The sequence below is a fragment of the Cervus canadensis genome, chromosome 16, assembly GCF_019320065.1.
Source record: "Cervus canadensis isolate Bull #8, Minnesota chromosome 16, ASM1932006v1, whole genome shotgun sequence".
NCBI classification, from domain to species: Eukaryota; Metazoa; Chordata; class Mammalia; order Artiodactyla; family Cervidae; genus Cervus; species Cervus canadensis.
Genome location: NC_057401.1, coordinates 3,658,332 through 3,671,792, shown reverse-complemented (window position 1 = coordinate 3,671,792; position 13,461 = coordinate 3,658,332). Strand labels below are relative to the sequence as shown.

Below are 13,461 nucleotides of genomic sequence, written 5' to 3'. Positions count from 1 at the left end.
TCTAAAAAGATCTTTCCCCTTTTAAAAACCTTCCAGGTCAGTAAATAACGAGTTCATTATCACCAAACCTAGACTCTGAGGTATCAAACCATGCATGGTCATTTATAGATATACTTTATTTGCTGCATTGAAACCTTGGTCTCAGGAGGTTGTTGTTTTTTTCTTCTAAGAATCATGCTGTAAACCAAAACCCATCATTCAGTTTTTCAGAAGGATTATCCATTTTGGATCAAAGTAGCAGGTTTTGATTGTTGAATTTTTATTTAAAATAGGCGATACGCACACATGGGAAAAAATCCGAACCTACCAAAAAGTCTCTCTTCGACTCCTGATCTTCATCTCGCATTTCTTCTCTCCAGAGGTAACAGCTGTTCCCAGTTTTCTGGATATCTTTAGAGATATTCTAGCACAGTGGTTCTCACACTTCAGCATACATCAGAATTACCTGGAAGGCTTATTAAAAACACAGATTTAAAAAACATACAGATTGCTGGACTCCTTTCCCAGAGGTTCCAAGTTAGTAGGTCTGAATCGGGGGGTACAAAAATTTGCATTTCCACAAGTTCCCAGGTGATGCTGCTACTGCTGATGCCAGCGTGAGAACCTCTGCGCTAGTGTGTGTGAATATATTCACCCATCCTGCCTTGTCTTTTTCATAAGTGACATACGCTGTTCTATGCATTTGATTTTGGTGAATCTTAGAGATTGTTCCCTACAACTAGAGCTCCATCTGCTTCATTCCTCTTATAGCTGCAGTGGTATTCCATTGTTTGGAGTACCACAGGTCTTTCTAGACTTTTGGTACTGTAAACTGTGCTCCTTGAAATATCCTTTTCTGTAGTTACATCTTTGTGTCTGTGTACAGCTATGGAATACATTGCTGAAGAGGGAGTATTGCTCGATCAGTGTATGCATATAGAGAGCAGATGCTGAATTGCCCTCCAAATGGATTTTTACCAGTTTAATGCTATGGACTATGTCTGCTCTTATTTTGCTATACCCTCACCAACTTTTTGATCTTTGACAGTCTAGGTGGAAACCTGTGTCTTGTGATTTAAGTTTGTTTTTTTCCTTTGAGTGAAACTTAGCATTATACTGTATATTTTAAGGCTATTTGTTTTTTTTGTTTTTTTTCTCCTATGAATTATCTATGTTTGCCCATTTTCCTAATCCATTTTGGTCTTTATCCTCTTGATTTGTGGATATTTTTTCTATATTAAGGATATAATGCCCTTAATATTGGATTTGTTGTTCTCTATCATCTGTTATCATTTGTTTTTGTGTAATTTACCATGTAAAAGTTTTGCTTTGCATGGTCAGATATATCAGTCTTGTATTTTATGGCTTCTTGGTTTTCTTCCTAAGGTCTTACCCACTCTGAGATTATAGAAGATTTTTCAGGACATGAATAATGACCCCTCTCAGCAGGTGTTCGCCAAGTTGACTTGGCCTTTTCTAGTCCTTGGCTAAGAACTAATGCAAGAAATTCTTTCCCCTTTGCAGCTGATGTAGATTGTGGGCCTGTAGTCCCGTGGCCCTGGGCTGAAATTGGAGCCACACCTGCGGCCACACGCGCTTTCTCCCGTCCCTCCAGTGCTGCCCCTCACCCACTGCTGAGACTCTTAGGGAACATACACTTTGCTGACCCAGGAATTCTAACGAAACTGTGACATAGAGTTTTCCTGCCATCCAAAAACTTATCTAAACGTGCTTGGTCTAAACTCTACCCGTAATAGCACAGTGGAGATAATGAAACTTAAAGCATCTACATGCATACCTTCAAATACACATTTTTAAAAAAATTTAAGTCACGTAATGGGCACTGACATTATTTTCTCTATTGTACTCCTGGTCCCAAAAAAGTGCCACTTTACTGATGCAATTGAATTTTAATTTTAGCTGAGTTTGAGTTTGGGCCTGTCAGAACTAAATGCTCAGTCCCCTGATTCCAGTCTAGAATCACTCGGTTTATAAAAACGCTCTTAAAATTAATAGGTCATGATACTTTTTATAGTTACCATATTACAGTTACATGCCCTGATGATTTTCAGAGAGGAGGGGAAGACTACTACCTGCTCATTCCTGAAACTTCACTCATTAAATTTAATATTAATTTATTTAAAATTTGAAATTTTAATTGAATAAATTTTAGTTTAAAATGTATTTAGCCCAGGGATTTCCCTGGTGGTACAGTGGTTAAGACTTCGCACTGCCAATGCAGGGGCTGTGGGTTCGATCCCTGGTCTGGGGACTAAGATCCCACATGCCATGTGGAATGGCCAACAGATAAAATTTAAAAAAAAAATGTATTTAGCCCAAATTAAAACCTAGTATACCCTGTTATTTGGCTATCCCTCAATCCTTCCTGCTCCCCATTCTAAAACAATAAAAGGAATGATATCGTCATTATTTTAGAGACCATGCCTGGGGAAAAAAAAGACATATACCATTGTTGAGTTACCTTTGTATCGCTCAAGCGTGCTCCCCTGGGAAAATGGGAAAGAGAAGACTTCCCTTCCTCAGACCTCACAGTTTCTCCTTCCAGAACTGCACCCGGGTTGTGAGGCTGTCTGGTAGCAAAAGCTATTGAGGCTGCGTGAAAAGAGGCAGAAACCCATCCCAAGGTAAGCCTAGTGGTGTGGTGAGGCTCTTTGAAATGATGGTTAATCTCTTGCTGTCATTTTCCAGCCAGATACTGCTAGTCTCTCAGTATAATACTCTTATAGGTGTAGTAGTGTCCAAACTTATTTGCCAGAGGGTGTTCTCCTTGGAGAATTAACTGTTCACCAAATCAGGGGAGAGGAGCATTGTTCTAAGTGAGATGCTTTCCATCTTCCTGGTCTTCACAACAGTTCTTGGGATGGATCCCATTATCCCCGTGTATAAACCAGAAATCAAGAGATGTGTGTTTCAGGGGGGCTCTTTCGTCTTTTGCTAGTTGCATTTAGTTTTTGTAGTACTATTGTGGGGAAGAGAGAAGGTTTGGTTTCTAAACATTACTCATAAGTAATTAAAATCTCATGACCATGAGAGTAAATATAAAGGATGTTCATAGTAATTAACATGATCTCAATTATTACAACTTTGACTTATGAATGACAATTTTCGATAAGCAGTATTCTTGTCTGTTGCACGTTGACAAAGTAATGATGATTATTAAGAACTCTAAATGCTGTGGTCAGTTATATTACGTTATCCTTAAGAAATCCTTGGTTTATAGGAATTGGGCTGCATTTCTCCAGGCACCAAACTTGTCCCTCTGAAATCTGTGGTCGAAGGACATGTGGTGATTAGCATTATGCAGAAGTGATTTCTGAGCCAGTGAAATGTCAGCTTGAAACTTAAACAGGATCTGCTAGGACTGAAGTGAGTTAGATCAGTTGTTCTAAGCACCTTGAATTTGAACTCTGGTCCTACCACTGTGAGTCATTAAGAACCTTAGGTAAGTTCTTAATCTTGACGCCTCAATATCCTCATCTGTAAATTGAGAGTAACAGTTTGCAGGGTTAGGAGGATAAATAAAGCCATGTGTCTAAAGCCCCTGCCTCACCCATAGCAAGCGCTTACTGAATGGTAGTTATATTTAATATCATAGTATAGTCCGGCAGGGAGGGTTCACAAATCCCACACTAAAAACACTTACAAATTATTCAAGGCATTACTCACACAAAAAATTAAAATTATACAAGGACATGTAATAATTATTTTACCCTAGTAGATTTGGGTATAGTTGCTTAAGCACCTAACTCATCAAAGAGTAATTCAGGTTCTAGGAAGAACACAGTCCCCATATCCTTAAAAGTCAATTTCCCTTATGCGTGGAGGCACATTTCCATTTTGAAGTTTGTTTTTAGCCTTAAGGATTGGGAGAATAGAATTCTGAAAGTATTGGACCTCTTGTGGCAAATCTTAGGAAAGCATCGACTTCCAACTGCTTAGCTCCAGGAAGAGCTAGTAATCGATACACAGGGACCCTAGTGGACAGGGTTGATCTGAAAAGCAACAGCAGAACTGGGACATGTCAAAAAAAGAAGTGATTACATCACTGAGTCATGTGAGGCCTCAGGGTTATTAAGGTTAAGAATCTGTGGGTTGAACGCTTATCTGAACCCTGCATGTGTAAAAATCAGAGATACTTACTTTGATGTTCTAAATTTATTTTTAAGACATGTTAACAGTTGTAATTACTTATACTTTCAAACTGTTTTGTTCCAAGAAGACTCTCTCTCTGGCTCTCGTTAACTTGTGCCACTTTCTTTTGGAGTAAAGCTTTCTCATTCTTCTTCTCTTTCTCTGCTTTCTGACTCTCCTGATATTTGTCCATGGAGAAGATAGTAAACAGCTTAAATTCCTTGTAATTAAGAAGCTTGTGTTGGGAAGGAAAAAAGGAAAGTTATTTCAGAAAGGATTTGATACTTTGTTTCAGATGGGAGCAGGATTGTAATCACTTCTCATTTAAAACCTTGGAACCTTGATTAAAGAGGCCCAGTAATTAGGATGTAATTACAATCTGCTTGTAGTCTAGACCCAGAAACAGTCTATTGTAGGCTCAAAAGGCACCAAGGGGCACGTCTTCCTTCTGCTACCTCAGGTCCAGACATGTTCAGGCTGCCATCTGAGCTTGCTCACAGCGTGGTCCATCTTTTTAAAGCTTAAACTTCAGCTCTCACTTGCTAGTCAGCATGGACTTGGAATAGGCCCTTCACTGAATGGACTTGAAATAGATATTCACTGTTTTCTCCATAGCTGTTTTCTCTTGGAATTTAACTCATGTGTTCCCATCTAAGAATTTCTTCATTTCTGCTTATTAAAATCTATAACCCTTCCTCTTAAGACCAATTCCTGCCATATTAAAATATTTCCTTCTTTCAACTAAAATTCCAACAGAATTTCCTTCTCTAAACTCCTCTCACTTTATATCCACATTATGTGATGTAGCACTTACTCAATCCTCTCTCTTCCACAGGCCTGTCCATCTCCTCAGGTGTTTTATGATCCCAGTGCCATGACACTCCAGTGGGTTTTTCCTTCCCTCCTCCTTCCCTGTCTCCACTGTAGCTGTCAGGACACAGTCCTCTAGCTCTGGACAGAGGGGCTGCCAGGCCACAGCTTCACAGGTGGCTCGGGGTAAGGAGTCTGCCTGCCAGTGCAGCAGAGGCAGGTTCGATCCCTGGGTCTGGAAGATCCCGAGGAAATGGCGACCTGTCCCTGGGAAGTCCCAGGGACAGAGGAACCTGGTGAGCTACAGTCCAGGGGGTCACAAAGAGTTGGACACAACTGAGCACGCACGCTGCTAGGCCACATGTTAGGGACTTGCACTTACGCGGTCACCTGTGATGTCGAAGTTATAGTAGAGGTCTCTAAGTTGCTCTTTTTTAATATTAAAGAGAAAGTTGTACATGTGCAAGTTGTCTGGGCCAATTTTCAGCTCCCCATCCAGGTCAAGCAACTCAAAAACAGGCCGGGAATGGCGGAAGATAAATTGCTCTTCCAAATGGTTCTGTTTTGAGAGAAAAACGTAAGGAAAGGAACAGTATTGTTGGTGCTACTTTCTAAACTTGCTACATGAGGACTCATCTATTCACTAGTCCATTGCCTAGAGAGCTAACAGCAAAAGGCAGAATCAGCAGCTCAGGGCCGAAAGGGTGCTGTGGTCAGTGTATCAAACCCGCCTCAGCAGCTGCCTTCCAGGGGACTGATGCTATCTGCAGTGATTAGTGCTGCTAGATGGAACTCTCCGTAGTAGAATGCATTTCCTGCGTTCAATGAAAATCTACATAAGAAAATTTCAGTGCTGGCGATAAGATGATGAAGACATGAGGTGCCCTTCCTTAAGGAAAGGGAAAGAGGTGAATACACTCGAGGAGTGTGTGCAAGGTAAGGTGGGTACCCAAAGATGAGCAGGTCTTGTCTTGCTCATTCATCCCCTTCAGAATATTCTGTGAGGAAGGGGATCACTGAGGAAGAGAGGCAACTGAGATTACTGGTGATTATTTAAGACCCACCAGCGAGAAGGGCATGCCAAGGAGAGATGTGATAGGATGAGATTTGTTCTTTATAAAGGCAAAGTGGGAGGGAAGCTGGGTAACCTTTCGAAACTCCTAGGTTATAGATGGACCATTTAGGAACCAAAAGTAGTACTTGCCCTGTTTCTTCTTCCTGTTTCAAGTGAAAAGAAGAAAAATTCTGACGCCCTCTTAATTTGGTGCTACCTTTAGCAACATGGTGGCCGCAGCCAAGCTCTGCCGCCTCTGCCCCAGAGCCTGACTGGCTACTCGCCTCTTGTGCCAGCAGTATGCACACCAGCATGTAGAACTGGTCAAAACCAATCTCGCCCACCGCATTCCAGTCCAGCATGTTGAACACAATTGTGATCTGGTTCCGTTTCAAGTCAGTCACATGATGAAGGAAGTGGTAAAACAGCACATCTGTTGACAGGGAGATGAGAGGGGGTTATTCTGAAACAGTTCCAAGATGTTCAACGTCTGGGAGCCACAGAAATGGTGGTGCTGTTGGAAGCTTGTTGACCTGGCAGTAGTAATGATAATACTTTGTTTCTGGCTTTGCCACTGCACACTCCATGGTGCCTGGACTTGGGAAGAAGGAGAGAGTGGGCAGGGCTTGGTTCCCGAGCGCAGCTCACGAGCTCAGTAGAACAGACCGGTGTGTATACATGACCAAGAAAAGGCTCAACGTGCTCCTCGTGCATAGAAGGGAGAGCTTAGTTCTCACTGGGGACCCAGGACATGTTCTTGGAAAAGCTGACACTTCATCTGGGTCTTTCACTTGAGAGAATTAAAATAAGAAATTTAAAAATCATTCCTCTTCTATAAAAGTATCACTGTGCCTCATGCTTACATAACACAAATGCTTTCAACTGTGGGGAAAGGAGCCATCATCAGGCATCTTAGGTGCTGGGCGCTTTAAGTGCTGCGTGTTACTGAACCCAGGCAGCTACACAGCCTTTTACAATAAGCTTTGGGTGATAACTAGGCTTGGGGCTTCTCGAGCGGTAATGGGCACACCAGTCACTTGGGGATCTTGTAAATACAGTGGTTGTGATTAGGAACTCTGGCTCGGGACTGCTGAGTCTGCATCCTAACAAGCTCCCAAGTGATGCGGCCGCTGCTGCTGTGTGGACCACACTTGGAGGGGCAGAGCTGGACTTCACAGGTGGTCCATCTGACTCCACAGCCTTGCTCTGTCTACAGGGAAGCTGCATCTTCTGCACATTAGTTAATGCATCTGCAGTCATATACAATCAGAGGGAAAAAACACTGTAGTTTAAAGGACAGGGAAGGTTTTTGCCTGAAATTCTACTCACTCATCATCTGTCTCGGGGAATGTTAGATGGAAGAAACAAACATGGTGATATGTTTACACAGTGGTATGTAGCTGTACAAGTTGTATGTACAGATCACCCACAAGATTTCAGAGATTCTCAAGTGTAACTGTCTGCATGTGATTTCTTCTTGCCCATTGATTACAGAGGGCTTCGAACCCACATCTCTTGCAGCTCCTGCATTGGCAGGCAGGTTCCTTACCACTAGCGCCACCTGGGAAGCCCTACCTTATTTATACCCAGTCCTAAAAGAGACAAAAACCAAAAGACGAACAAACAAAAAAGCCCTAAAGTGTTAAAGCCCTGAAGAACCCACCTGCCAATGCAGGAGACGCAAGAGACCCATGTGCGGTCCCTGGATCAGGAAGATCTCCTAGAGGAGGGCATGGCAGTCCACTCCAGTATTGTTGCATGAAAAATTTCATGGACAGAGGAGCCTGGGCTTGCAAAGAGTCAGACACAACTGAGTAACAAAGCATGCACACATACACATTAGTTACATTGTCTCATGTCTCCTGCACCAGACACGCTCCACTAAGTCTGTGAAGCACAGCTGTGTGGCTGGAGTCCTGGCTGAAGCGGCCAAGGGCACAGTCAACACAGGGTCCTGGTCTGAGAGTCCCTGATGGCCGCTTGGCGTTCCTTTCCCACGTCCCACCAGGTGTGAGCGCTGGGACACACCACGTGTGAACGTGGTGACGCCTGTGTCCTTGCTTCTTGAGGCGTGTTTTATTGTAAGGTTGAGTAGCTAATTAACAAATAGTTTTTCAATCAGCCGACCCTGGGCCAAGCATCCAGGGCTCTACGTCACCACATCCCCGGCAGGCAGAGCTCACGCCTGTGCCTTCCTCCAGGTCGCTATCTGTTCCCTTGGTGACCAGAAGACACAAATGTGACTTCATCTCTCAAGTGTTGCATCAGCGGGGAGTGACTTAGTTACCAGGGAGATCAGACTGCTAAGCAAACACTGGTGAGAATTAGGAGTATGGGCTTTAGAGTCAGAAACCCTTGGGTTTTGGGGCCAGCTTTTCTGGTTATATCAAGGTGCCCTACAGGTGCTTTATCTGGGACTGGGTTATTGGGAAGATTTGGTGACATACTGTGTATAAATCTGAGGCATGAAAGTATGAATAAATGAAGGTATCTTTATTATAAGGATTGAATGAACTCTTTAAAAATTTTTTATGGAAGAAACTCCTTGTTGATAAATGATATTTCTCTCCCTCAGATTATAATGAGTGGATAGGATACCTTATTTATGCTAAGTCTCTTCAGTCATGTCTGACTCTGTGACCTGATGGACTGCAGCCCGCCAGGCTCCTCTGTCCATGGGATTCTCTAGGCAAGAAGACCGGAGTAGTCAGTCATTCCCTTCTCCAGGGGATCTTACCGACCCAGGGATCAAACTCACATCTCTTGCAGCTCCTGCATTGGCAGGCAAGTTCTTTACCACTAGCGCCACCTGGGAAGCCCTACCTTATCTATACCTAGTCCTAAAGAGAAACAAAAGCCAAACAAACAAACAGAAAGCCCTGAAGTGTTGTAATTGGTCTTCTATTAGTTTGTGCCCTCAACAGCAGGGTTGAGCTCATCAACACTTTTCGGTCACAAGCACCAACAATTAGAAGGGACCGTGCAGATTACCTGACTCAATTCTCCCATTCTATGGAAAAGTTTTGCTAAGGGACTCTTGAGGGTTACGGCCTGAGTGGGGTCAGCCACCAGGAAAGCTGTCATAATAATGAACACATGGAATTCTTAGAGTGTGCCGAGCACTGTGCTAAGCACTTTCCGTACATTATCTAATTTCATCACCCTTTTTTTTTGGCTGCACCATGCAGCATGAAGCGTCTGAGCTCCCAAACCGAGGACTGAACCCACGGCCCGTGAAGTGGAAGCGCGGAGACTTAACCACTGCACTGCCAAGGAAGTCCCTCATTCTCGCTCTTTTCCAACCATGAGATGGACTCCACTATTAGAAGCCTCACTTAGGGATGAAGAAAACTGGACTTAAAATAGGATGATGACATGCTGCAAGTCACCAGGAAACAGGTGCAGCCAGGAGCTAACCCCAGAACTTGTCCTGTCTGCCTCGCTGGACTGCCGTCAAGGCTCGGCTGGCAGCGCTTCTCTCTGCTTCACTTCGAAGATGTAACGCATGTGCTAATGAACTACTTTCTGGTTCTGTAAGTTCTCCTGCACATTCGTTAAAAACCAAGTAATGACCCAGAAGAAGCACTTACGGAAGTACTGACCATTCAAGGTTTTCTTGCGGTGCACGTCAAGAAGGTGAAAATACTCCACCAAGGCCTTCACATTTCTCACGGATAATAAGCAATACAGCTTGTCCAGGTAAAGGTACCACAGAAACGATCCTCGCTTCAGTTTCATTATCGAGCCCTTTAAGCTGAAGACTCTGGCAACCTGAAGTAGAACAGAGAATTCTGCCTCAGAACTAGAATGTTGGGTGGAGAAAAGCTCTGGTAGTAAAGCTCTTCCTAGGTCAGACATCACAGGAAACAGCCAATAAAAATGTAAAATTGCGGCAGTTCCCCTGGCTGACCAGTGGTGACGACTTGGCGCTTTCACTTCGGAGGCCCAGGTTCAATCCCTGGTCGAGGAACTAAGATCCCACAAGCTAAGCAGGGTGGCCAAAAATAAAAAACGAGAATTTTCCAAAGTCAGTGAAAGACACCCATCCACAGACTGTGCTCCTTATCAAAGCGAACAGCTATGTAACTACATGCCAGGCACTGTTCTAAGTGTGTTAATATATTAACTCATTTAGTCTGAAGACTAGTCATAGAATCCTAAGAGGCAGAGATTATTATAACTATTTTACAGATTAAGAAACAGGCTCAAGGCACAAACTGCTGTGTATAAAATAAGCTACAAGGGTATATTATACAAGGAATATATATTCTATATTATGTGTGTGTGTATATATATGTATATATAAAAGATACATATATATTTGGCTCTGCCTCACAGCTTGCAGGATCTCAGTTCTCTAACCAGGGATTGAACTTGTGCCCTTAGTAGTGAAAGCATAAACTCCTAACCACAGAACCACCAGGGAATTCCCTAGCCAATATTTTATAATGACTGTAAATAGAATATAACCTTTAAAAATTGTGGACCACTATGTCATACACCTGTAAGTTATATAATACTGTACATCAACTATATCAGTAAAAAACATAAAAAAAGAAACAGGCTCAGAAAAGTTAAGTAGTTTTCCTAATGTCAATAGGCTAATTAATGGTGAAGTCAGCATGTGAACCCAGATAGTCTGGCAATAATCACTGCTTTTTAATAGCCATGCAGTATTGCTTCTCAAAACCTTGAAGTCCTAAGTAGCTGAAATAAGAAGAAATACATATCTGTACACATCAGAGTGAAACTATCTTCTACCGAAGACAGATTTTAAAGGCAATCAGAGAAGAAAGATTACTTTCAAAGGACTGATGATTAACAATCCACTTCTTCACAACATGGAAACCAAAACATAATGGAGTAATGTTTCAATGTGTAAAAACAATCTAGCCAACTAAAATTATGCTCAGTAAAATCATCTTTCAAGACTGAAGGGAAGTTCCTTAAAAAGTTAAACATGAAATTACCATTATTTTTAGTGTTAGTCACTCAGTTTTGTCTGATTCTTTTTGACCTCATGCCATATGACCTAGCAATTTCACTCCTAGATATATATCCAAAAGAAATGAAAAGTATTCAAACACTTGTACAAAATGTTTGTAACAGCACTATTCACAATAGGCAAAAGGTGAAAACAACCCAGTGTTCCATAAACTGATGAAAGGACAAATGAAATGTAGTACATTGATACAGCGAAATATCATTCTGTCATGAAAGGGAATGATACATGTTACAATGTAGATGAACCTTATGGTAAGTGAAAGAAGCCAAGCCCAGAAAGTCACATGTTACATAATTCCATTTATATTAAGTATCCAGAAGAAGCAAAGTCATAGAAAAGCAGATCAGCCATTGCCAGGAGCTGGGGGAGAGGGTAATGGGATGACAGCTTACTGGATTCCCAGTGGGGTGATGAAGACGTTTCAAAGCTGACAGAGGTAAGATGAGTAAGGCTGTCAGTGTACTAAAGGCCACTGAATTGTACACTTTTTAAAATTAAAAGTGTTTGCTTACTTTTGGCCATGCTGGGTCTTTGCTGCTGCGTGGGCTTCCTCTAGCTGCAGCGAGCAGGGCCCACGCTCTGGTTGTGGTGCCTGGACTTCTCACTGGGGTGCCTTCTCTTGCCGCGGAGCATGGGCTCTAGAGTGTGCTGGCTCAGTACCTGTGGCACACGGGCTTAGTTGCTCCTCGGCATGTGGGATCTGCCTGGACCAGGGATGGAGCCCGTGTCCCCTGCCTGGATTCTTAACCACTGGACCACCAGGGAAGTCTCTGTACGCTTTAAAATAGCTAATTTTATATATGTGAATTTTACTTTCGAAAAAGAATTAGGAGAAAAATCAAACCTGAATTTGACCATTTTACAGAAAATATAAATGAGGGAAATAGGACAGCAGAGGCCCATGTTAAATGACACCACTGAGACACAATGAACAAAGCTCAGACTGTGGAAAGCTCTAAAGGAAAAGGACTCCACTGCTTCAATAAAAGTTTACAAGAAAAGAAAAAGAGATGGAAGAAGGATCTATAGACTAACAGTTTAATGTCTTTCAGATCACAATTACACTGTATGGACATATTAGGACCCTTATTAATATAGACTGTGTATTTGAAAACCCACAGAAACAAACAACTTACCAAAAACCATGAGATGATGGAGAACCATGAACACTGACTGGATATAATATTAGAAATTACAACAGATGAGGTTGTTGTTTAAAAAGGCAAAATGATAAGATGCTGGGATGTGCTTCAAAGTGATCCACGCTCATGGGTAATCGTATACATATATTAGGGATGTTCAAACATGAACTGACCGATGAGTATACAGGAGTACTGCCTTCTATTCTTTCTACTTTGAACATGTTTGAAATTTTCTATAGTGAAGAGAAAAAAAATAGGATGAGATAAAGCTGTATTCAGGCAAAAGCAAACAGACAAAACCCCCAAACAACTAAGAATGATCACTAATGGACTATCCCAAAAGAAATTCTGAAGGATCAACTTGGAATAGTCAGAGAATGATCACAGAGAGAAAATCCAGGATGTAAGAAGGGACAGAGAGCAACAAAGTAGTAAAAATATGTGGGTCAATCCAAGCAAACCAAGGCAGAGTAAAGTGGTAACAGTGTCATAAGCTGCAGGGACTTCCCTGACCCGCCACTGGCTAAAACTCCATGCTCTCCATGCAGGGGGCCTGGGTTCAATCCCTGGTCAGGGAACCTGATCCCACATGCTAAAATTAAGAGTTTGCATACCGCAGCTAAAGGTCCCGCATGCTGCAAGAGTTGAAGATCCTGCGTGCAATAGCTAAGACCCAGCACTACCAAATAAACACATAAATATTTTTTAAAAGGCTTTAAAAATGATAAAATTTATTATTTTTTATCTTTTGGCCATGCCACACAGCATGTGGGATCTTAGTTCTGGGACTAGGGGTGGAAAAACTGCACCCCTGTGCCTTGGCAGCGTGGAGTCTTAACCACTGGACCACTAGAGAAGTCCCCAAAATGATAAAATTTAGATGCAATACAATTATGACAGAAGGAAGGAGCTAACAAAATAAACCCATACACACAAAAACTGAGAAAATTAACACCCATAAGGGAATTCTTCGAACACAGAAAAATAATCCCCTATGGAAACACATTCAGGGAGGAATGAGAAGTACCAGAAATTAAATATGTGTGAGTAGATCTAAATGAATATTCACTGTAAAAAATGCTAAAAATAATGTCATATGAAGAAGCTAGCTGTGGGTGCCATCAGAACTCACCAGGAGCTACATAGGGGAAGATCTGTTGCTGCTAGAGGACAGGAGAAAAAATGGTGTAAAATTTAACTGCATTTTCCCAGTGTGTTAATTAGGGTAAGGACTGCTAACTACTGTAGTACTGTAACCAACAATTCCCCAAATATCAGAACTAACTGTCTTTCCCAATGCCATAGTAACCAGTAACATT

The 13,461-nt window shown here is 42.1% G+C and overlaps 2 protein-coding genes across 2 annotated transcripts in view; one reads left to right on the top strand and one right to left on the bottom strand.

Annotated features, from left to right (window-relative positions):
* Window positions 1-51: 51 nt before the first annotated feature.
* The window catches only part of STK10 (serine/threonine kinase 10), a 140,461-nt gene continuing 127,051 nt past the window's right edge, over window positions 52-13,461 (top strand). Inside the window, exon 1 of the mRNA XM_043488974.1 lies at window positions 52-361. The gene's annotated coding sequence lies outside the window, so the exon portion shown is untranslated. The remainder of the gene's footprint in view (window positions 362-13,461) is intronic.
* On the bottom strand, window positions 4,146-11,534 carry EFCAB9 (EF-hand calcium binding domain 9). The gene is made up of 5 exons (XM_043488977.1): window positions 11,513-11,534; window positions 9,598-9,766; window positions 6,280-6,428; window positions 5,324-5,500; window positions 4,146-4,366 (listed from the first exon to the last, which is right to left on the bottom strand). Exons 2-5 carry the CDS (start codon window positions 9,731-9,733, stop codon window positions 4,172-4,174), a joined length of 657 nt encoding a protein of 218 aa, XP_043344912.1. The 5' UTR covers window positions 9,734-9,766; window positions 11,513-11,534; the 3' UTR covers window positions 4,146-4,171.